The sequence below is a fragment of the Dermacentor albipictus genome, chromosome 1 (genome assembly GCF_038994185.2).
Source record: "Dermacentor albipictus isolate Rhodes 1998 colony chromosome 1, USDA_Dalb.pri_finalv2, whole genome shotgun sequence".
NCBI lineage: Eukaryota > Metazoa > Arthropoda > Arachnida > Ixodida > Ixodidae > Dermacentor > Dermacentor albipictus.
In genome coordinates, this window is record NC_091821.1 from 16,712,431 (window position 1) to 16,734,294 (window position 21,864).

The 21,864-nt window shown below is 46.0% G+C and overlaps 1 protein-coding gene across 4 annotated transcripts in view; it reads left to right on the forward strand.

Moving 5' to 3' along the window:
- LOC139046761 (nose resistant to fluoxetine protein 6-like) overlaps positions 1 to 18,895 on the forward strand; it is a 68,301-nt gene extending 49,406 nt beyond the window's left edge. For 3 of the 4 annotated variants that reach the window (XM_070539343.1, XM_070539346.1, XM_070539351.1), the window contains 6 exons: positions 3,210 to 3,292; positions 5,376 to 5,498; positions 7,032 to 7,152; positions 12,489 to 12,678; positions 14,396 to 14,538; positions 18,448 to 18,895. In XM_070539343.1, the coding sequence (XP_070395444.1) occupies positions 3,210 to 3,292; positions 5,376 to 5,498; positions 7,032 to 7,152; positions 12,489 to 12,678; positions 14,396 to 14,538; positions 18,448 to 18,669 (882 nt within the window). In that variant the 3' untranslated portion in view covers positions 18,670 to 18,895. Of the gene's footprint in view, positions 1 to 3,209; positions 3,293 to 5,375; positions 5,499 to 7,031; positions 7,153 to 12,488; positions 12,679 to 14,395; positions 14,539 to 18,447 lie in introns of those variants that run through there. The other variant, XM_070539348.1, reaches the window with a different exon arrangement.
- The last annotated feature ends 2,969 nt before the right edge of the window (positions 18,896 to 21,864 follow it).

The following is a 21,864-nucleotide window of genomic DNA, read 5'->3' on the forward strand; positions in this document are numbered from 1 at the left end:
GGCGTCGGTCGCCGAGTTCTTCAGCGGACAGAAGCTGCTGGATGCGAGAACGCTGTGAAGCTGCTGTGCGCTGTAGCAGTGCTGCCTTGAGATCGTCATAGGCGGCGGCAGACAATGGGGAGTTCAACAAATCTGCTACCGCGTCAATGGCGGCGGGCGAGAGCGCTGCGACGGCGTAATGGAACTTCGAGGCTTGAGAGCGGATACCAGCGACTTGAAATTGCGCTTCGGCCTGAAGAAACCACGCCGAAGGATGCTGGTCCCAGTACTGTGGGAGGCGGACGGCGATGGCGGAACAGGAGGGCTCACCGCGTTCCTCGGAATGGTTCTGGCCTTGAGCTCTCGTAGCGTCGGTCTGGTCCATGGTCGTCTCTACCACAGGAGCGTATGGCAATATCACGTGCGGGTTTCACCAAACTGTGGCGACGAGCGACCACGTAGACCGTCAAAGTATCGGGCTCTCGCAGGAGAGGAAAAACCAACACTCCGTCGCTTAGCGTAGCATTCTTTTTAATCATCTTCGGAACGCTAGCCCGCGCCGGAACGCGCCAGCCGCTCGAGCCTCGTGTAGACGCGAGCGTCCGCGTCAACTCTCGTGCGACGCCGATGCTGCTGCCGCTACACCGGATTACAGGAGATGGGAGCTATGTGAGAAAACAACATATCAGGGCACGCGTGAGAGTCGCGCATCCCCACACTTTGTAGCCCAAGATGGCTTACCTTGGCGCAACTTTGGTTCCCTAAAGGGAGCCTATGCAGTAACTCTACAGCGCTATGGCGAACAGTGCCACCTGTGGCAGAGACCTCGTTTCTAGTATGCTATAGAGTGTACTGTAACGTGCGAGGCAGACGAGAGTCCGGAAGAAACTTGTCGGATGAATGATGTGGTCAGAGTGTGCTGCTGTCGTTTTATAATGTTAAGACTTCCCTAAAGGGCCTCTCATCCTGACTGGGCACTACACAAAAGGTGCGCAGATCATGCGGTGACGGTCGTGTCTGCAAAGCAATACACCAATGCACATTGCGAAAACAGCTGAAAAGGCAAAAAAAAAAGGCCCACGCGCCCTTCTTTTCGGAGGATTAGGTCACAGGTGTGGCGCATACCGGTTCCTGTTAGAAACCTGCAGCCCATTACAAATGTAAATTTGCGTGGATTTCTTACACCTCTATCTGGAATTGTTGGAGGCATTTACATGTAGAAAAGTGGGTCAACTGTAGTGTAGAAGAAATAATCTGCCGAAAATAATTTTGCCACGAATCTGGCGGCAGCTAGCGCCTTTGCTGATGCAGCGTACGTAGTCAAATTGCTTCGCTTATGGCTATTAAAAGACCCACTATAGTTCTTGGTGCTTTGAACTCTGGCAGTGACCCGCCGCCGTTGCTCAGTGGCTATGGTGTTGGGCTGCTGAGCACGAGGTCGCGGGATCGAATCCCGGCCATGGCGGCCGCATTTCGCGGGGGGCGAAATGCGAAAATACCCGTGTGCTTAAATTTAGGTGCACGTTGAAAAACCCCAGGTGGTCTAAATTTCCGGAGTCCTCCACTATGGCGTGCCTCATAATCAGAAAGTGGCTTTGGCACGTAAAACCCCATAATTTAATTTTTAACTCTGGCAGTGTAATTTACGTTTATTTGTTTCAGAAATGTGAAAGATATGTGCTTCGTGAAATACAAATAGCAATATTTCTATTTTTTGCGTTTATTTCGTTAGGCGACAATATCTGTGCGCCTACAGCATTACAACACGCTGAAGTTAACTCGAACAAAATAGAATGATGCAAAGCCGAAGTCATCTGCACTTTATCGCAGCCATCTCATATTTTGTGCGGCTTCTTCAGAAATCGTAAAAAGATATATATTGGGTAGGCTGTATCGGGGACGCACTCGCAGTGGGGTACGTGAAATGAGCCTTGAGCATGCTGCTGCTGAGGGTGTATAGGCACTAGGCTACAGAGATGACGTAACCAAATACACAAGTGACATTTATTCACGCATTACAAAGCTTACATTAACTTATGCTTCAGTTAGAGGGGGTCCTACGGTCTAATCTTTCACTCGGGCTCGCTCCCTATTCGTAGTGGGCCCGCGATAGCCGAGGGTGGCGGGCGAGAATTGGCATCCCTCTGTCTTGCTACCCAAGTCTCTTCGCGCCATGTCTGGACCCTACGGTGTCGAACACATAGCCCAGCAACCGTCAAAGTTCTGCCACACATAGCGCACTTGTGAGCCTTATAACTCCCCATGAGCACAGGTTTTGAGTTTGATGGATCATATCTACTTTGGCTGAGCGATCGCTCAAACGCGACCACTCCCGCTCAGATCGACAAACGTGCTCCCGAGCTACGCCTCTCTGAACGCCGAGCGAGACGATAAATTTAGCTCCGATAGCGTCATGCGTGGCGCTAATACTGGGCCACGCATACTGCGCGTGACACCTGCATGATCCAGTAAGGGCTTCTTTCGTCTACACAACAATACCAAAGTAAGACCGCGTGGTGGTACGGTTGCAAATGCATAAGCGACATTTGTGTCGCACGTTTTCGTTGTATTTTGTTGCCCCCTATGCTGATCGAAATGAAAGACGTTTCCCGTTGATAGCAAAGGGTCCTAACTTACGGGTTATAAGCATTCAACATCAAATTTTTGGTGATGAAAAGTGGCGTTTTCTCAAAATAGCTTTTACCAAGTTCTCAGCAGACGTGCCAGTAATGTACCCACGTACTTTTCAAAACGCTACACTTGTTCAATTGTAAGGATGACGAAAAGACCGCGTTTGCAAAACGGTCAAATGCTTGCCCTATAACCGTTAACAGACGCATTCGTGTTCATGACTGAAGCCCCTAGAATAGCGCCGAGTCGGCGTTGGCTTGGGCTTCACCGGTTACGGTACTCTTAGAAAAAAAAAGAGAGAAGAAAATGATTTTATTGATTTTACGGCCGCTTAGTGTCGCTGCCGGTATATTGCTCCCCTTGGGAGTTGTTCTAAGGGAGCCAGTTTGCTGTTGGTCTTTCAGAGATATCTCTCAATACTACGGCCTGACACCACTCTTTTAGGAAATGTTCAGGCAGAACAGGACTAAGAATGTTTGTCATTTCGAAATTATGCGCAGATAACGAAGGGTAGCTTCGCTTTCTTGACTGTTCTAGAAGAAAAAAAAATTAATGAGGCCAATGGCAGAGTATTTATGTATTTATTTATGCATTCGCAGTCCGTGATGATCCATCTGTGGTATGTGTCTGCAGACTTCCAGCTTTTCGTCGTTTCTCTGCTGGTTCTACAGCTGCTGAAAAGGTGAGCTCACAATGGTTTTGAACGTTGACTAAGTGATCATCAATTCCGAACAAATTTATTAAACGAGCAGCGGTAGATGGTGAGGTGCGTGTTCATCACATCAGTGGCTGCAGTATTTATTTTCGTCACACGTTCTAAACCTAAGCTTTTTAAAAGATGGAAACTACTCACGCCGAAGCCTTCTTTATTTTCCCCCTGATATGCGTTGAAGTATGATTCTCTGTAATTCGCATGGTCGACACACGCAGCTTCAATACACTGCCACAAAACTTCCTTTATACACTGAGATGTCGCATCCGAGTCAAATGACGACCCTCTGTAAAGCGCCCTTCGATAACGAACCCAATAAACGTGGCCCTAGGTCATCCTTTTAACGCTTCTGGGGATAATTTGCAGGAGACACGAGTGGTATAATGGGGCAGTATCTTCTGGGCCCATATTCACAAAAAGGAGGCTAAAACTGCCCGTGAGAGCTGGTGGCAGTTAATCGTAAAATAGGACATATCATTAGCGAAGCCGGCTGGCCAATGTAAAGAAAAAAAAGCATTTATGTAAGAAAGAAAGAAAAATAAAACGTCTGGCAGAATTTGTTTTAAGGCGAATGTCGATAATGCGATTGGTATTGAGGCAAATGATGCATACCGTGTATAGCCACGTACCACCTACGTGTACCTACTGCGTGTACCTACGGCAGGCGGGCTCCTTTCTCGCGCTTCCCTCTGGACATGCCATCTAGGGCCGCGCTTGAGAAGTCCGTGATTAGCCTCCGGAATGCGTGACAAACCTGTGAGCCCAAACAATGAGAATTAATCTTTCCCCGCGCGCGTTCGTCGCGCAGCGTGCTATAGCGTGCGGTAGCTGCGCTTGAGAAACCTGTATGACGTGGCTTCGATTCAGCCCAGCACTGGATAAATTTTAACGAATTTTCATTTTTAATGCATAGCATTCTTTGCCTCATTCTCGGCTCTTTGCGGTAGGTAGCTAGGTAGGTTCCTGTATCACCTCGCTTTAATAAAGATAATGTAATGGGGGACCCACGATGGAATCAAACATCTACTCATCAAGCACAAGCAGCCCGGTGCTGTAACAATTTGGCCACGATCGCACGCATATGCTTCCGTCGTTCCAAAGCCAGCCAGTTCTTTGAAACGCTCGGCGGGTTCGCCCCTTACCACTTCCTCGTCTTCGTTCCTTGTGGCAGTTCGCTCACTGAGGCACCATGTTAAACTACAATAATTCCCGGACTGGCCCACATTCATCAGCATTTTATTCGTAGCACGCTGCGAGAAATTCTGCAACGTTGTACCAACTTCGTGAGCACCCCAAGTATACATGCTTTAAAATTTCTTCGTTGGAGTTCAAATGGCCGTCGTCGTTTTAACATGGACCACCTGACATAGACATAGGCGCGTACGTAGTCGCTGATGACGTCACGCACCAGCTCGCTTTACACATGCAACTGCGCCCACACACAAACATGTGGGTCCACCTGGTAGCACTTTGCAGAACCCTAAACAATGATAGATAGCCAGGTATATCTGCAAGAGGCTTCGCATAACCTAGATCCTCACAATGCGTGGAATCTGCATAATTTTTCACTGAAGACCGTTCGTGAAAGACGTTAGGCCCACATTATTAGACTGCCTTCATTATACATTATTGCGCTACCTTCAGAATCGACCCGAATTTTTAGAATGCACTACCTCTGAGAACGGCCCATATTCTTGGTTACACATCGCTAAACACACACGCAAAAAAAAACTGCTTGAAATATCCAAAGAATGCTAATGGCATTAAGAAAATAGCTTTGTACGGTCGACGAAATGTGAAGAGTTAATGGTCTCATGCATGCATCAGCCCTGCGTGAGTCGAGATGCAGAAGCACCGTTCATGAACCTTTTGCTTTGTAACGACTTTTTTTTGATTGACCGGTGCCAGCGTATACGTGATCAGTTATCATCGGCGACCGCCGGCTTTCTTAACATACGCCCCGAAATGTTTTCACCCGCCCCTTTTGATGTGTGTGCATGTCGTAATCGAGCATGCCATCGTTCTAACGCCCTGAACATGAAATCCCGCACAGTCAGAAAAGGCTGGCCATAGGAGCATTCATCGGACTTTCTCTGTTGGGCTGCGCCATCGCATTGTGGACTGCGACGGACCCTGATATCCTGCCCTTCCTTACCTTTCCTTCCTTCACAGAAACGTAAGCATGATTTACCATTCCTAGCGGATTCAGCAGACGTAGTACCTAGGTACGGTACACGTAAATGCAAGGGATTCGCGAGTGATTCGATGCATGGTATAATGAACTTACGTTGAGTCAAGCCTGCATGCAGCAGCCGAATGGCAGCGGGGAAATGCGCATTAAACGTCAAAATTGTTTAATTGGTATAACTATAAATTTGTGTTTAGTATTTTGGTCTTTGGTTATACTTCTTTCATTTTTTGTTGTTGTTGTTTCAATGATTTCGTGCGGTTCGCGTTGTAAGCTTGGAGTTTCGTAGGTTTTACGCTTACGCCGACTGTTGTACACTGACACATACGTTTATATCATATTCTTTTTACAATTATTGTGTTCGATTTAATTTTGTAGTTAGCTTTCTTTTCCTACCTATTCTGTAACATGAAATGTTTATTTCATTGTTCTACCATGCTGTATACTTGCGCATAATATGCATGTGTTTTCTATTACGCGGTCACACTTACCGCGGTGGCTCAGTGGCTGTGAAGATTTAAGTGCATGTTAAAAAACCCCAGGTGGTCAGAATTGATTCGGAGTCGCCTGCCATGACGTGTCTCGTAACCAAATCCCAGAATTTAATTTGACTCAGTTTGGGCCTGGCAAGTGCTCTCTCTTTCTCTTATACTCCAGTCACAGGGCCATACCTAAGGTCCTTTGAAGGAGCGTGGAGCTTTCAGAGGAACATTAGTTCAAGGGATATGTGTCAGCGATACACGGTCTCCAGGTGGTCTCTGGTGACGCTTTTAACAGAAACCGCAACGTATCCTAAAACGCAGAAGTTAGGAGGAACAAATGGGGAAAAAAAGCTAACGACGCGCGGAAAAAAAAAACGAGGACACTTCGATGCGTAGCAGCCGATAACCAAATCCCACATGACACCCACGCTGCGCCGGTGTTGCTGATGGTGACAGGTCGTGCCGGCGCTGTTGTACCGGAGCATTTCTCATTGATATGGGGGGTGTCATGAAAGTGTTTAGTGCTTAGAAACTTCCATAATACACGGAAACTTGTTTTTAGCGGGAAAAAAATTGAACTTCCGTATTTATGGAGAAATTTTTTGTCAGCTGTCGGACACCCTCTAGGCTCAGAAGAGTATTCCTTTGAGATTTCAAAGGACAAACGCGCAATCTATTGACGCAAAGTTCGCTTCAACTAGGCCACCTTTTTATGCGCCCCTGTGACAGCGTGCGTATTCCCTTGAAGTAAAGTATCTTTGGCTCAAAGGACTTTGAAAGTGCCCGTGTTGCTGAGGTATTCTACACGCGCATGCGGGAACCTTATTTAACAAATTCCCTACACAGCATTTCTGCAAAGAACACGCATTTGTTCACAGAGGTTATTGGGTGAAAAAAAAATGCCGAAAAAATGTTTAGTCGTAAATGACATCTGACACTTTTTAAGAACCCTTTTGTGTGTGTGTGAATTGATGGCGGGGACGTTAGCGTGGTATTATTTCTTACAACATGCAAAACACAGTATTTTTTCCTGTTGCAGTGTCATGTTGAAAACCATGAACAAATATTACATGCGGCCTTTCTACCACGCGATATGCTTCTTCAGCGGTTGTATAACGCTCCTCGTCCTGGACAACTTCAAGAATCTCAAAATTTCAAAGGTAAGTCGCCGTCAAAAGAAAAAAGAAAGAAAGAAAACACGTAGCGTTGTGTGAAAATTCCGCATCCGCATCAGTCACACCTAACCGGGCAACCAACATTCGACTAATCTAATTCTCAGAGTTAGACAGCTGCCATTGACGCATCGCTTGTATATTGCGCCGTCTAATGTTTTTTTTTATATGTGTGTTTATCTAATCGGCTTCCGAACGTTAATTCTTTCGTGTCTCTGTTTTGTGAACCGTGTTTAGACATTTTCGTTTTGCAAGCTGCCCCCGCAAGCAGTGCACGAGAGAGCAGCCTCATTTGCCTTTGAGACAGTCGGCGAGCAAGGAAGAAAGTTCGTACCCAACTCCACAGGCATGCTTGTGATGCGGCTCAGCAAAAAAAAAGAAGAAAAAAATCTGTGCTCTTTCACTCTGAAGAAAGATGACCAGCGAAGCTGTGTATGAGGGCCCCGTAATGGGAAACTGCACCTCCGCCGCGGGTCGGTCCGGTATTGCACTATGTTCGGTATCGGCCCACCTACGTTGTAGACGAAAATAAACCCAAGTGGGAGTTCTAAACCTCCCCATCCTTTAATATGTACTCCGATGTATGGGAGTAATACAGCGGCACTCCCTCCTTTCACTCCATTGGCTAGCTGCGGGAGGATTAAGGTGACATGACGCGATTTTACTCCGCTTCAAAATCTTGTTCTCCTGAAAACTCCACACAGGGAGTTTTAAAACACTCCCCCACCGAAACAGGTTGGTCACGGGGTGCTTCCCATGAGGCTGCGCGCTGCGCCAGCGACCGGCCGCGTTCAGTAAAGTCGGTAGTGCTCATGGCTGACAGCTTGTTTACATCTGTGAAGTGGCGTTCCGTGACAGCTTTTAGTCAATTTGCTTCCCTTAGTTCCTTCCAGAAAGTGTTATAGGCGTGCCCGAAGCTCACTGTATCTCAGCTTCAAGTACGTTAGCTGTGTTCACTTTGCTGACAACGATGAAGGCAAGAGCAACGTTTTCAAGTGCGGAAAAAGACTTGGGTATACCTCGAAGCAGCTCATTGACTCGCGATGTCGTCACATGTATCTGACTGTGTTTTCGTGCTGCGTGACCGTGGCTTGTGCTCTTCAGCACGTGAAACACTGCTTTTATGTACTTGTGAGTACATGCTGACAACGTCCGGTGCTGTGCTTGAAAGGACCGCGTAGCAATGGCAACAGCAGCCACTGTTCGAGTGACGACGTCCATGCTAGTCGCACGCGAATGGCATACTCAAAGTTTGTTGCGGTGCTGTGTTGCCAGTGAGAAAGACCGGAGTGCAAGCAACTGTTTCTATGTATCTGTGTACGGATATCCTCGCCCAAGAAAAACGGTAGGACATAAGTATGCGTACTGTAAATAAAGCTTCTTACTGAGCGATGTGAATCGAATTGCTATCGTGCACTTCGGCTTTGATCACGTCGTTGCTTCTTATATTGCATTAAAATTATGCTCTATCCCAGATACTGATTTAGAAGCATGCTTGCTGGCTTTGAGTGCGAGAATTCGCTCGACAGATCGGCGATGTAGCTCCTTTTTACAACCGAGAGAGATTGCTTGGACGCTGAGCAAGTATTACCGTCTAGGAAATGTATAACTACGCATTTCTCGGTGTTACTTCGGCTGCTGCGGGTCATGCTCACACGTAATAAGTTCTTGCTACGCTACGACTATTTCGCACAAAGTTAATTTTGCCATGAAGCACGCGCGTTTACAATTTTCTAACTTAATGTAACCATGGCACCAGATTTTGGCCGAAAACGCCAGCAGTGTGCGAAGTCGCTTCAGCACTAACAGAATGGTATGCTAATTTTGAAAAATTCTGCCATTAACTCTTTTTCTCGCTATTCTGAATTAACAGTATTGTGTTGATTAAGGTCTTCTGTTAATTTCAGAGAGGCAGCTCTCGTATGAGTGAGCATGTGAGTCATAATTCTGAAAACAGCACAGCTGCTCACTAGGTGGTTTCGAGGGACACAGTACCGTGGCTATATATACCGGCAGCGTTGCTTCTTGTGTGTCGCGTGTACGTTGGATGTCTTTCAATGTTCTGCATTGGCCGTTTCTGAAATGTTTACATATGTCATGATTTACGTGCTTTCATTTACTTGTTTCGTTGAATTAGACGCAGTCTTCTGTGTATGTTTCGAAATTTGACCTGTAGCCTCTGCATACAAAAATCTTCGCGCAAGCTAAGGCTAAGAATTTATATTCCCGTTGCACTTCGAAAAAACTCTGTCCGGTGCAAAGACAAAAAATTATAAATTTGAAAAATACTCCCATGGTTCCACTCAAAATTTCGCTCGCACGGAGTAAAAAGTATACTCCGATTATACGGATCATAATAAAGTCCCAACCGGGGTGTCGCTATGAGGACAAGCATTGTACCTGGGAGTTATTTCCGTTTGCAGTGTCTGGGGAGTGCTTAAAGCCTGCTTCACCCCCACCGCGGGTCGGCCCGGTAGTGCACTATTGTAACGTGGTAGTGACGTTCAAGAAAATAGTAGAAATAGCCAATGAGCGTTCGCGTACGCAGCTACTCGGACAGTCCTGAGCCAGTCCGGGACGACAAATCGAAGAGCACCCACTGCGAACTACATTTGGAGGACATAGGGGGTGACGGACGTCAACGTTTAAGGTAGTGGCAGCTGTAGGTTGCGACGTCTGCAAGCAGCCGTGTCGCCGAGGCAGCAGCAGCCGCCGCCGATTCCTTGACCGCATTCTCGTGCAAGCTCCCGCTGGCGCCCGGGACGAGCGGATTCCATCTTTCGAAATAGCGCGCCGCACACAAGCACCTGCCCATCGCCTCTCCTACTCGCGCCTGCGCGGCCTCTAATAGGTCGCCTCCTCACCCCGCCTTTTCTTCCCTCGCTTCTCTTTTTCTTTGGGAGAGAGCAGCTTCGTAGGTCCACCCATCTTATCTGTAGATCGGATACTGATTCCGCCGGTGCACGCGGAGTCTCAACTAGGAGTGCACGTGCACCTCAGAGCACAGGTCATCGCTAGACGCAGCCAATCCCCCACTACGCGACTCCTCACCCAAACACCTGCGCCGCGTCGCGAGCCCCTAGCTGTTGCCTCTCTATGCCTCACCTATTAGCCTTTCCTCCTCTCCACTTCGCTTTTCATAGCTGCGCCGAGTTGTGAGCTGTCGCAGGGCGCGGCTGGAACTCAAGCTTAAGAGGAAGCTTTAGCTCGGGTACTCCTATCTAAATACATGTAAAAGGAGAATTCGTTTTTCTAGGCAACCACTGCACCAAATTTGACGGGGTTTCCTGCATTTAAAAGAAAAACTTAAAATCTAGTGACTGTTGGTTTCGAATTTTCGATTTAGGTCGTCAATGTTTTATAAAAATTTGGCAAAAATCGCAAATTTTCAGAAAACGAAACTATCAAGTTTACAACTCCGTAACTCAGCAAGAAAAAATGATATCGCAATTCTGTGAATTGTACCTAATAGCACATCTAAAGCGGACAAAATTGATATGTTACACATGAACCTCAAAAAATATAATAATATGTAATTACAACTTTTGCAGAACCCTCGTAAACAATGTAACAAATTCACGTAAGATGTAAAATGACATACAATATTTGTCCGCTTTGAATGATCTAATGGATGCCGTTTACAGAACCGCGATATCTGTTCTTGATGCAGAGCTATTAGTTTGTAAACTTCATGCTTCTATTTTTTTTCAAACTTCTGAATTTTTGAAAATCTTTCTAACAAAATTCAAGCCCTAAATCAAAATTCTGCTTCCAACAGTCACTAGAATTTATCTTACACTCTCAAATGCAACAAATTTCATCAAAATCGGTCCAAGGGTTATCTCAGAAAAACGTTTTTGCGTTTTTACATGTATTTGAATAGGCCGCGTCGGAGTTGGGCCCGAGCTAAAGCTTCCTCTTAAGAGAAAACTTTAGCTCGGGTGGTCCTAACTAAATACATGTAAAAGGAGAATTCGTTTTTCTCGGCAACCACTGCACCAAATTTGGCGAGGTTTGTTGCATTTAAAAGAAAAATTTGAAATCTAGTGACTGTTGGTTTCGAACTTTTTATTTAGATCATTAAATCTAAGATCTTTAGAAATCGAAACTATGAAGTTTACAACTCTGTAACTCAGCAATAAAAAATGATATCACAATGCTCTAACTTGCATATAATATTACATCTAAAGCGGAAAAAATTGATATGTTACACATCAAACTAAAGCAATTGGTAATATGAAAATACACCTTTTGCACAACCCTTGTACACAACCTAACAAAATCACGTAAGATATAAAATGGCAAATCGAATTTGTCCGCTTTCAATGATATAATGGGTGCCGTTTAGAGAAAAGCGATATCTGTTTTTGATGCAGATGTATTATTTTTAAACTTCGTGCTTCTATTTCTTTCAAACTTTCGAAATTTTGAAAATCTTTTTAACAAAACTCAGGCCCTATATCGAAAATCCGCTTCCAACAGTGGCTAGAAGATAGCTTTCTCTCTCAATTACAACACATTTTATTAAAATCGCTTCAGAGGTTACCGCGGAAAATTGTTTTTGCGTTTTACAAGTATTTGGATAGGCCGCGTCGGATTTGTGCCCGAGCAAAAGCGTCCTCTTAAAAACGTATTCGCGAACGAATGCCACGTCAGGCAGCTTAAACCTCTCAGAACATACGTAACAGACATTGTTCCAATGCTATTCAAGCACGCGGCGGCAGAAAATCGTACGAAATAAGCAATGGCTAAACTACGCCGAACGCGCGCGCACTTGGCCAACACGCAGCCGGGCTATGGTGGCGGCCGAACACCGCGCCGTAGCATGAGGATAAAGCCCCATGAGGACTGCTCGCAGCGCCACCGTCACCGTCATTCAGAAACAGTCCTCGCTCCCGTCGGCGGACGGCAGAGTCGCCAATATTCTAGGGACAACAGTGAAGGGCTACTATGGACTCTAAATAAAAGAAGCGTGGACTCAAACATGCTAGCTTCGAGAAATCGGCCTGCGCCAAAATGGCCAAAAATAGAAGAAAAATACCTTGCATCGCGTGACGTCATATTGACGTAACGGCGCTGGTTGTTCTATCGTGAACATTAAGCTTGCGATCTTGTACTTGAACTTGCCTGAACCTCTTGCGTGTGGGGTTTGGCCTGCATTTTCTCCACTATATAGTGACCAGACGTTTCTGCGTTAAATGAATGAAAACGAGTTATGTAAGAGCTCTCCACCTGCCTTAACTATATGCAGCGTTGCGCTTTTGTGCCATTTTAAGTACTGTCCCTGTCGATAATTCATTTATTGTGCGCTTTCTCTGGTCCAGGCTATGAACGCGGCGGGATGGTTCGTGGCCATTAGCTGCGCGCTGTGCGTGGTGTTTATGAAGTCCCCCTGGTACAAAAGACCGGATCCCACCTCGGAAGCTGTGAAACTGATCGCGGCCTTCTTTGACCGCTTCCTGTGGTCAATATTTCTCTCCTGGTTCATTTTGGCTTGCGCCACTGGCCGAGGCGGTGAGAGTTGTGGCGCGTTTTGTCGGTCACAGTGCTCTGCTAAATGGCAGTAAAAACAAGGATAGATATCTAGATATGTACACATAGATATAGACAGGTATGAATAGATATAAACAGACAGATATAAACAGGTATCAATATAAGCGTAGATAGATAGATAGATAGATAGATAGATAGATAGATAGATAGATAGATAGATAGATAGATAGATAGATAGATAGATAGATAGATAGATAGATAGATAGATAGATAGATAGATAGATAGATAGATAGATAGATAGATAGATAGATAGATAGATAGATAGATAGATAGATAGATAGATAGATAGATAGAAACTGAAACCCCATTTTACAAAACCAGACTTTAGCAACTTCTCGATTTTATGAGCAACAAAATCGTTGCCGTGAGCCAGAGAGTTCAGTACGATCATGAATTTAATCTGAAGGATTGAATTTAGCTCGAATTACGATGAACTGAAAGAAAGATAGGCACGACCAAAAAGTACAAGAATGACGCGGAGAATAAGCCACGGGTATAACAGCCCCATGGCGCAAAATATACCTAACACTACATGAATAGCAGACACGCACAGTAATCCCATGAAACATGTTGCGTAATGAAGCGAAATTCAATCCAGGGAATAAACAGCAGCATCGATTTTCCCTTCTGATTATTGTGATTGTTGCTGTTCATCCGGTTGTGCATAATTTCAGTACGAGTCCACAATAAGTCTGCCTTGGTCTGCAAAACTACGGAGCCTGAAGCAAATAAATGAACAAAGAAACAAGCAACCAAACGTATAAATAAATATAGAAAAGACTAGTAAACAGCGAAGCTGTCGACACACACACACACACACATGCACACGCACACGCACACACACACACACACACACACACACACACACACGCACACGCACACACACACACACACACTGTGTGTGGGCTTAGCAAAAATTGTTTTCAGTGGTAACTGTAGGGAGTTTATAGGAAATAGATTTCTCGTATATATGAACAAGTCATAATTTTAGAGGAGGGTTAAATTGAGATAGTGCTCCACGTAGCGTATTACGAGTAGTTACAGAAAGCACGCCGTCGAAGTTTTGTCTAATACTGTTCAGCCATGCTTGTCTGATGCGTATACGAACGTGTGTTGGAAGCACAAGGAAGCAAACAACTACATTGTATCTTCCTTTCCAGTGGACGTAGTGATATGTATAGAGTCATGAGTTTAAATTACACTGCAACTAAAGACATTGCAAGTTTCTCGTCATGGTATATGCAACCGAAAAAAAAAACTACGCAACAGATAGACGGAAAACGTATTTGAGCAGTTTCCGGTTATTATTATCGGTGTATGAAACTAAAAGCCTTTCAATATTTCTTGAATACAGAGTGCAAAGAAAGCTTTAATTATATATGTACAGATGCGATGGATATTTGTGATTGGTCCTTCACTAGTCTGCTACCCTGGTTACGTAGGGCGCTTTCGAACTGGTCGACAAATTCAGTCCATATCAGGCACAATCGCGAATTAAAGTGCCTGCGTGGCTGCCGTACATAAGCGCCTTCAGGTATATACTTTTGCGTACCCCACCTCTCTCTCAACCCATTCGCTTCGTTTCTTCTTTTCTTTCTTTACCCTGTACGTTTGTGTCACGTGGTAAATAAATTTCTTGCCTTTTACAACTCAACATGTTGTCGCTCTCTCTTGCAGGATTCGTTGCTAAAGTACTCTCCTCGGACGTATTCGTGCCTCTGGCCAAGCTGTCATTCGGCGTCTACCTCATACACTACCCCTTCATCATGTTGATGCAGCATACTACTAGGGAGCGCCTGCTATGGTCTCACTTTACTGTGGTAAATCCATAGCAACCACTAGGCCTTGCTTTTCGTCCTAACTGACGCGAGATTACATCAGCATTTTTTAGCAGCACAGCAGTTGATGTTGGCTCACTTTATTGAAGTCCTGCAGTTAGCAAGCCATTATATGAGCACTGCCGTTTATTTACTCTCTACACAGGGCAATGATGCTGTGTACGTCGTACTGCAGCGGGACGGCCACGCTGCAGCGATTTATAGCAACGCCGCGGTTGCAGGGTTGCAGTTTTACAGCATGTTAACCGCATAAAACTGGGTTTACGGTGTCCGTAAATTTCAGCTTTTTCGTTTCGTTTTTTTTTCTTTCGTTTTATTTATGCGTCCCCTCGAGGTCCGAAGGCATTACAGAGGAGAGTGGTTGAATTCTATAATAGACTAATAAGACAAAACTCCTGGTTATACAATGTTAGCTCGTAATTCAGGAAAAAGAATAATGTCTTGCATAGAAAAGATTTGCCCGTGTGGGCGATTGCATTCTGGAATGCATGCCGGCAAGCCTTTGAGCTTAGTATTTATTGTGGTTGACCCGTGAAGAAGAGAGTGGGGAACTTTGATTAATGCAGAGCTATGGAATACAGTAGATATTGTGAAATAAAGAAACCCTGCAATACTTGGGGCGGAACGCAAGTGAGGGTAGTTTAAGGGCGCTCTTCATGGATGTGAGAATAGGCGCGTTGGTATTTCACTCCAAATTTTAATAGAGCAAGTTTGTTGTTGCATGCACTTTCAGTGTAAGATAGGTTTGCCATTAAAAAAGAAACCAGTCTCGTGCATTCGCTACAAATGAGCTATTTCTACTAATTTTTGCTGTATCGGTGAATTATACTTTCTATACCCACGGCTCAAAGATGCTGCCTCGAAGAATGCGGGAGCGAAGCGACATAAAAGCTGAGCGAATCCCGTTTCCTTTTACTTGTCCCTGTCGGCATCCTTTAGTGGCTACTTTAGTAGCTATGTAAACGATACTTGAAGCTACTCATAAATCAGCAGTGTTCTAGTTAGCTTATAAGCAGTGTGTTAATTCCATCAGAACGCTCGTTGTAATCAACGCTTGAAACATGTAGAAAGGATTCTCAAAAGATTCGCGAGTGATATTTTTCCATTTGCACTGCTAAATTTAACCTTTAATCATGATATCAACCTGAGACGACGGTATGATTTTGAATGTATAAAAAAAACGCAGTTTCGCCCGAAAGGCGAAGCATCGATTGCGAAAGCAAATTACTGGACAGCCAAACGAAGTAAGAATAGCAGTGTTATCGACTGTATAAACTTGTAAACAGAGGCAAGCTAACTAAATTAACAAGCACGGTGTCACGCGCGCTCAAGCAAACATAAACACATCCGGCTCGTTGACCGCTAAAGCTCGCTATGAAAACGCTGGCGTGAGGAAAGGCAGCAGCAGCAGCGAGCGAAGCGACATTCGTGCTGTCTATCGCTTCAACGAAAAGTGAGCGCCGAGAACACACAGCACGCACAAGGCTACCAGCCGCCGACGCACCTAGACTCTGCGCCCAACGCAGACGGCCCTGAAGATAACAGCCGGGCGACCGGGCACAGCCGCCACATGTGCAGTTGCAGCTGTAGCAGAAGGCTGCCCCCTGTCTCCCCTCCCCCCGGTGCCTCGCAACGTTGGGTGCCTCGCGCACGACGGGAGACGGCGCGCTTCCTGTTCGCTTTCGTCTCATTCACGCGGGCGCAGCGACCGTCGGCATCCCCTCGTACGCCTTCCCTCGCCCATACAGCGTAGGGCGCGCGGTGATAGTGTTAGCGACCTTCGACTTTATACGGAACCTCACGGCGACGGCGGCGACGGAAATGCGCTTAGGGCGTCCATATAATTGCTATCGCAGTGAAACTGGTCGTTCAATCGCCTCTTTTATTCTTGGAAGCTTTATATACAACGCCAGAGAGAGGAAAAATTATCAGGAAAAGCAAAGAGGTCGGCCTGAGCTAGTATGCTTTGACCTGCTACTCTGCATAGAGGAAAAGGGAAAGGGGACAAAAAAGAAGAGTGATGAACGATCATGATGAGCACAGGAGGAAGGGATGCATATATAAAATAACCACGTTTCCTTAAAGGTATGGGTCTAGTCCGGTTCTGTTCAAGCTCTTGCAGTTGTTCCTACTGCGTGGTCACACACTGCGGACAAAATAGCACTTTCAGACAATGTTTCCTTTCCAGTGCCTGGGGACATCGTAGAAACCAGCGTATTACGCTACGATACATAGAGAGGGAAGTCGCACAACTGATGTTGTACAGTCTCAGACAATTGGCAGTCTTCACAGATCGGGCTGTTCGCCTGGCCGACAAGTTTTGCGTAGCGTCGAGCAAAGGCGACGCCAAGGCAAATTCGGTGACGCATACTTGTTTGGCTTCGCTTGACTTCAGCTGGGAGGCGTGAAGCTCTGCCAGGGTATAGTTATCGCAGGCGCCCGTACCCATGCTCTGGTTGAGCCCAGTAAGCTACTGTGCAATTTCTCGCATGAGTGAAGTCAACACAAAGTTTGCATCGCTTCGCCAGTACGATATTTTTACGTCGACTGTTTTAGAAGCAGCGGTTCCGGCTTCCGCTTTAGCTAGCTAGTTGCTGGTGACGCCACAGTGTCCAGGTACCCTTTGAATGATCGCTTTGCTGCACAAGGTCCAATACATGTGCGACGTCCGAGGTTGACACATAATACTGGCTTCTTCTCGAGAAATAATTACTTGCTTGCACGATGGACTCGGCGCTGTTAGAGGGTAGCTGTAAATCCACAGTATACTGACTTTGGCGAAGTTTTACGTCGTCTACGTCGACAATTTAAAATTACTGAGATAACGCTGAGCTTACTTGAGCTAGGGCGAACAGATGTGGACCTTCACGATTGCTATCTTTCGGATAGCACACACTGTTTGGAGCCTGTGTGCTGTTTGCAATACGAACAAGCAAATCAGTGAACGTGGTGACTGGTTATTCCTCGTAAACAATGGCATCATCCGTTTTTATGATGAACTAGAGAGAAGGGTGGGAGTGACTTTGATAAAATTTTCTAAATTGTTTCCAGAAAAAAACCTGGCCCTAGTCTCTACGAAACAAGTTACGAGAGTACCAGTTTTTGCTTCTGCAGCTTAAGTGTTTTTTATACAGTTGAATGGTCATTTTGAATACTTTTTTTATTTCCCTGCGTCAGCGTTCGGAAATACCTATATAGTTATCGCATTTCTCTATAGCTTTCACAACCATAGTATGTGAAGTTGATAGTCCCGCTTGACGCAAGTTTTTCATGGATTATGTTTAAAGCAGTTGGTACTTCCTGCTTGTGCCATTCACGGTATGAGCGATTATAACCTGCTGCTAACGCGCCTCGCAAGGGTCTGGCCCGTCCGGGTAGAGTTGGTTTAGCGCGTAGCTGGCACCAAGTTCAAGGCTTCGGCTGCTCAAACGCAGATCGCAGGTGTTTTGTTATTTTATAATGAAGTGCAGAAATACACACAGACACGAAGAAAGTGGCGAAAATATTCAACCAAATGTACAAATACGTGACATGGATGTTTGCAGCGGAAATTGCCATTAGATGGCAATGATTTAACCTCACATCATGCTTCTACGGGACGAAGTACTGTTAACGTGTAACGCCTGCGTTATTACAAATTGGCGCTTTGCCAGGACATCATATTACAAGCGCGTCGTGTGAGAAACATTTCCCACGATCACGCTCGTGGCGTATCTGCGCGGCTGCGTCCTTCACGTTTTTTTTTTCTGCTTCCTCTTTTTCTTTTTGTGTAACTCATGGAATGACGACAAATGTCACAATGGTTAAGTGCCTTCAATATAGATGCAGGCACTGCTTCGTCCGTCATATTTTTAATGTGTTGTTCTTTTTTTTTTGCTCGTATCATCTCAGGTGACCCAATTTTTTGGCGTGTTCGTCTGGAGCAACATCTTGGCTTACATGGCGTTCATCGCTTGTGATGGACCAACTGCCGCAGTGGACAAGCTGATTTTCCAAAGACTGATGGGACGAGGAAGACCCGCAAAGCGAGAGATGCAGCCGGATGCTAGCGGCGCAGCAAATGTAGAGAAACTGGGAGCTAACCAAGTTCCTCCGCTGTGGTCCAAACTTTGATCTCGTCTGTTCTTTTTTGTCTCCTGTCATTTGAATCGCTCAGAAAAAAACTCCGCTGCTGCCGTCGCTTTAAGCGCCGGAGGATGGCGCGCAGCGCGACTTCTCCTGACAGCTGTCACTCTGCCGCTAGATTTCACACCTATAGGAGAATTAGACATCGCTCTACTTTTCATTACCGTGCAGAAGTTTCAATAAACATGCGTGAGGAAAACGTGCGAACCTCATGATAAACTGGGATGTTTGCCTATTTTTCTACATGATGCAAAAAGAAAGAAAAAAAAACCCGAGGACACCTAAGCACTTCTTACCAGTTGCGAATTCGAAACCATTGGTGTCCAATTGGACGCCGCTGAGCGGTCCTTCGAATTTCGCATGGCGAGTAATGTTTCCGTTAATGCACGGTCCGCTCACCGCGTGTTGGCAAGTTGACGACGACGGTGGATTTCGCTGCCTACCTCTTCGCTCGTTTTGCTGCGTTCCTCCGCTCCTTCGTCTGCGCTGTGCTGGCGTGGACGGCCAGGTTTCGCTACTGCCGAGGCGGCCGACGATGCCTATGCTTCGGACTCCACAGCGGTACGCGCTGTTAGAGCCAGCAAGCGCGACCGGATGTGACGTGCGCGCTCGTGACGTGGCGTCGTAGCCAATGGGAAGTTTGGTGGCGTTTCTTCGATGCCCTTTCGCTGTTTACAAACACAGGCATTGAACGGCTTCCGGTTTTGCTCACTGACGTAGTCCGCTAAATGTAGCCAGCAAGAAAAGTATGAGCGGCTATGCATAGAGTAGCAGGAGTGTGTTAAAATATAAGCCTGCCGATTTTCAACACTTTTCCTCTGAACATAACGACAATGGACAAGGTTGCCGTAAGCTATACGAGAAATTTTGTGTATTACTTTTAAGGCGTAATGCGTAGGTCTTTTATCTAAAAACTTAAAAATAGACTTTTAGCGCAGTCAAAGAACTTAAAAACACGCTTTGTGTTCCGGCGCAGCAGACTACATGGTGAGGCCCGTGACCGGAAGTTTCTTGGGGCCGCTCTCTCGCTGCTGTTATCGCGCGAGTGAAACTGTCGCCGCCGGCTTTTTCGGGAAAGGGGCGTTTAACGTTTTCGCATTAAAATTGCGAACCGCGTCAGCTACGTGAGGATGCAGCCAGTAATGCTCTATTCAGTAATACCGAAGCGATGGTTAGTAAAAATTGTGGCTCAGTATAATTACAGTGGCGAGGAAAGGTTATGATTAACATTAAGATATACAGGATGTCTCAACTATGATGCAGCAAGATGTAAAAAAAATATGCAGATGCCACATTGCTGGACGGAGCCAGGGCGACGTTGTTCACCGTCGCTTGAAGATCTTCAGAGTACTTTTTGCATTCGGCTTAATTACACAATTAGTCTTAATTATTTAATCAACTTCTCAAGTGCCTGAATTCGTTGCTTGCAATGTTCAGTTCAAAAAAATTCAGCGACGATTACGATAGTCCCTAATGCGACATATTGGCTAGCGCGGACAATCTGTCTCGTGCCGCACGTTGCAAACGCAGCGAAGTGTCATGCTACTGCCTCACGAAATGGGAGACCGCGAGAGGCAGCGCGTGGGTGACGCGTGGGTGCGATTCATAGCAGCCGTCGTAGACAGACCCCCGCTTATGCAGCGCTTTGTTTTCATACATATCGATATTGGACTGCAGTGCTGGACATAATCCCGCATTTGTCTACCAGATCGAATGCCTGGTTTTAGAACATTGTGGTATAAACTTTTTTAAACAGGGTTGAAGTACCTCAGAAAGGCTGGCCAACGTTTCGATAGGTGGACCTATCTTCGTCAAAGGCGGCCTCGTCATCCTCGGCGTGTTAGTTTTAAAGGGTTAGTGCAGTGACGTCACGTGCGGGTGTTGTCGCTGGCGGCTGGTTTTAAAGAGAGAGATTACAAGAGGGAACAGGCGTTGTCGTCCGACGTCTGTGAGCCTCATTCTCAAGACGAAGGGAGAAGAGCGTGAGAGTGGGCACGCGGGGAGGAAAGAAAAGAAATAGAAGCAGAAAAAAGGGGGAAAAAAGGAAAAAAAAGCAGGGGGGAGCCAGGGCCGTACCAAGACACAACAAGGGGGGGGGGGGTGAAAGAAAAAGAAAGAGAAAAATGAAATCTTTAAGAAATACGGGGGCTTGGGAGCGTGTTGGGGATGCGAAAGGTTAGGAGGTATTCAGGGGAGTCGTTGGCGGCATGTTTTTGAGGCATTAGAACGGCCGGTCAAGCAATAGGTCGAGTAATTTTGAAATAGTTAAGGTGGCGACGAGGAGTCTGCGGTGCAATGTGTGGGGTGACTGAAAGGCAGCGGCATGGTCTTTCAAGGGGCACTGCCCCACGCGCTTAACGTAGGTGTCGTTACGGCGGCATCCAGAAGGCGATGGTTGAGGCGCCGAAAAAGGCATATTGACTTCGGAATGTGTTGTCGAGGGGGTTTCAAAAAAAAAAGACTAAAAAAGGGGTAAGGGGGAAGGGGGGGGGCGAAATCGGTATAGCAAACAGGAGGGTGACGCGTGCAGAAGCGGGCGCGGGCAAGTGTACATGGAAGAAGGGGATCGTACACTTGGTGTAGACGTAAAATCCTGAAAGAGTACATTAGATTGAGTAGTAGGCAGGAAATTTTTTTTCTCCCTTTCTCCCCCTCTCCCTTTTTTTCCTCCGAAATGAAAGAGTAGGTGAGGTTAAGAATTAAAGTTGGCTGGTGGCCTAATGTGTTTTGTGTATTGGTTGATGATATGAGAGTTTCAGATTTAAGTTACAGCTTTTAAAGATTCTAAGTTGCCGCGTGCCAAATTAATTCCTGTCGGGTGTAGGCAATTAAACTTGTGTATGAGGTATGATTCCGTGTACTTCCTTTCGCGAGGGGAACGGAAATTTGTTTGTAGTATATAGAGCCTTGCTTTGTCAAACATATGTCCATGTTCATTAAAGTGGCTGGCTACTGCTTTGGGTAAATTGTGTTTTGTGTCCGCGCGGTGACCATTGAGCCTTGTATTGATTTGTTGTCCGGTCTCACCTATGTATTGTTTGCTACAAGCGGCGCATTCTAGACAGTAGACTACATTGCTTGATGTGCAGGTGAAAGCCGAAGTTACCTTGTGTGTGTAATTCGACGCTGTACTTTTTACTGTAGTAGTGGTACGGCCCTGGCTCCCCCCTGCTTTTTTTTCCT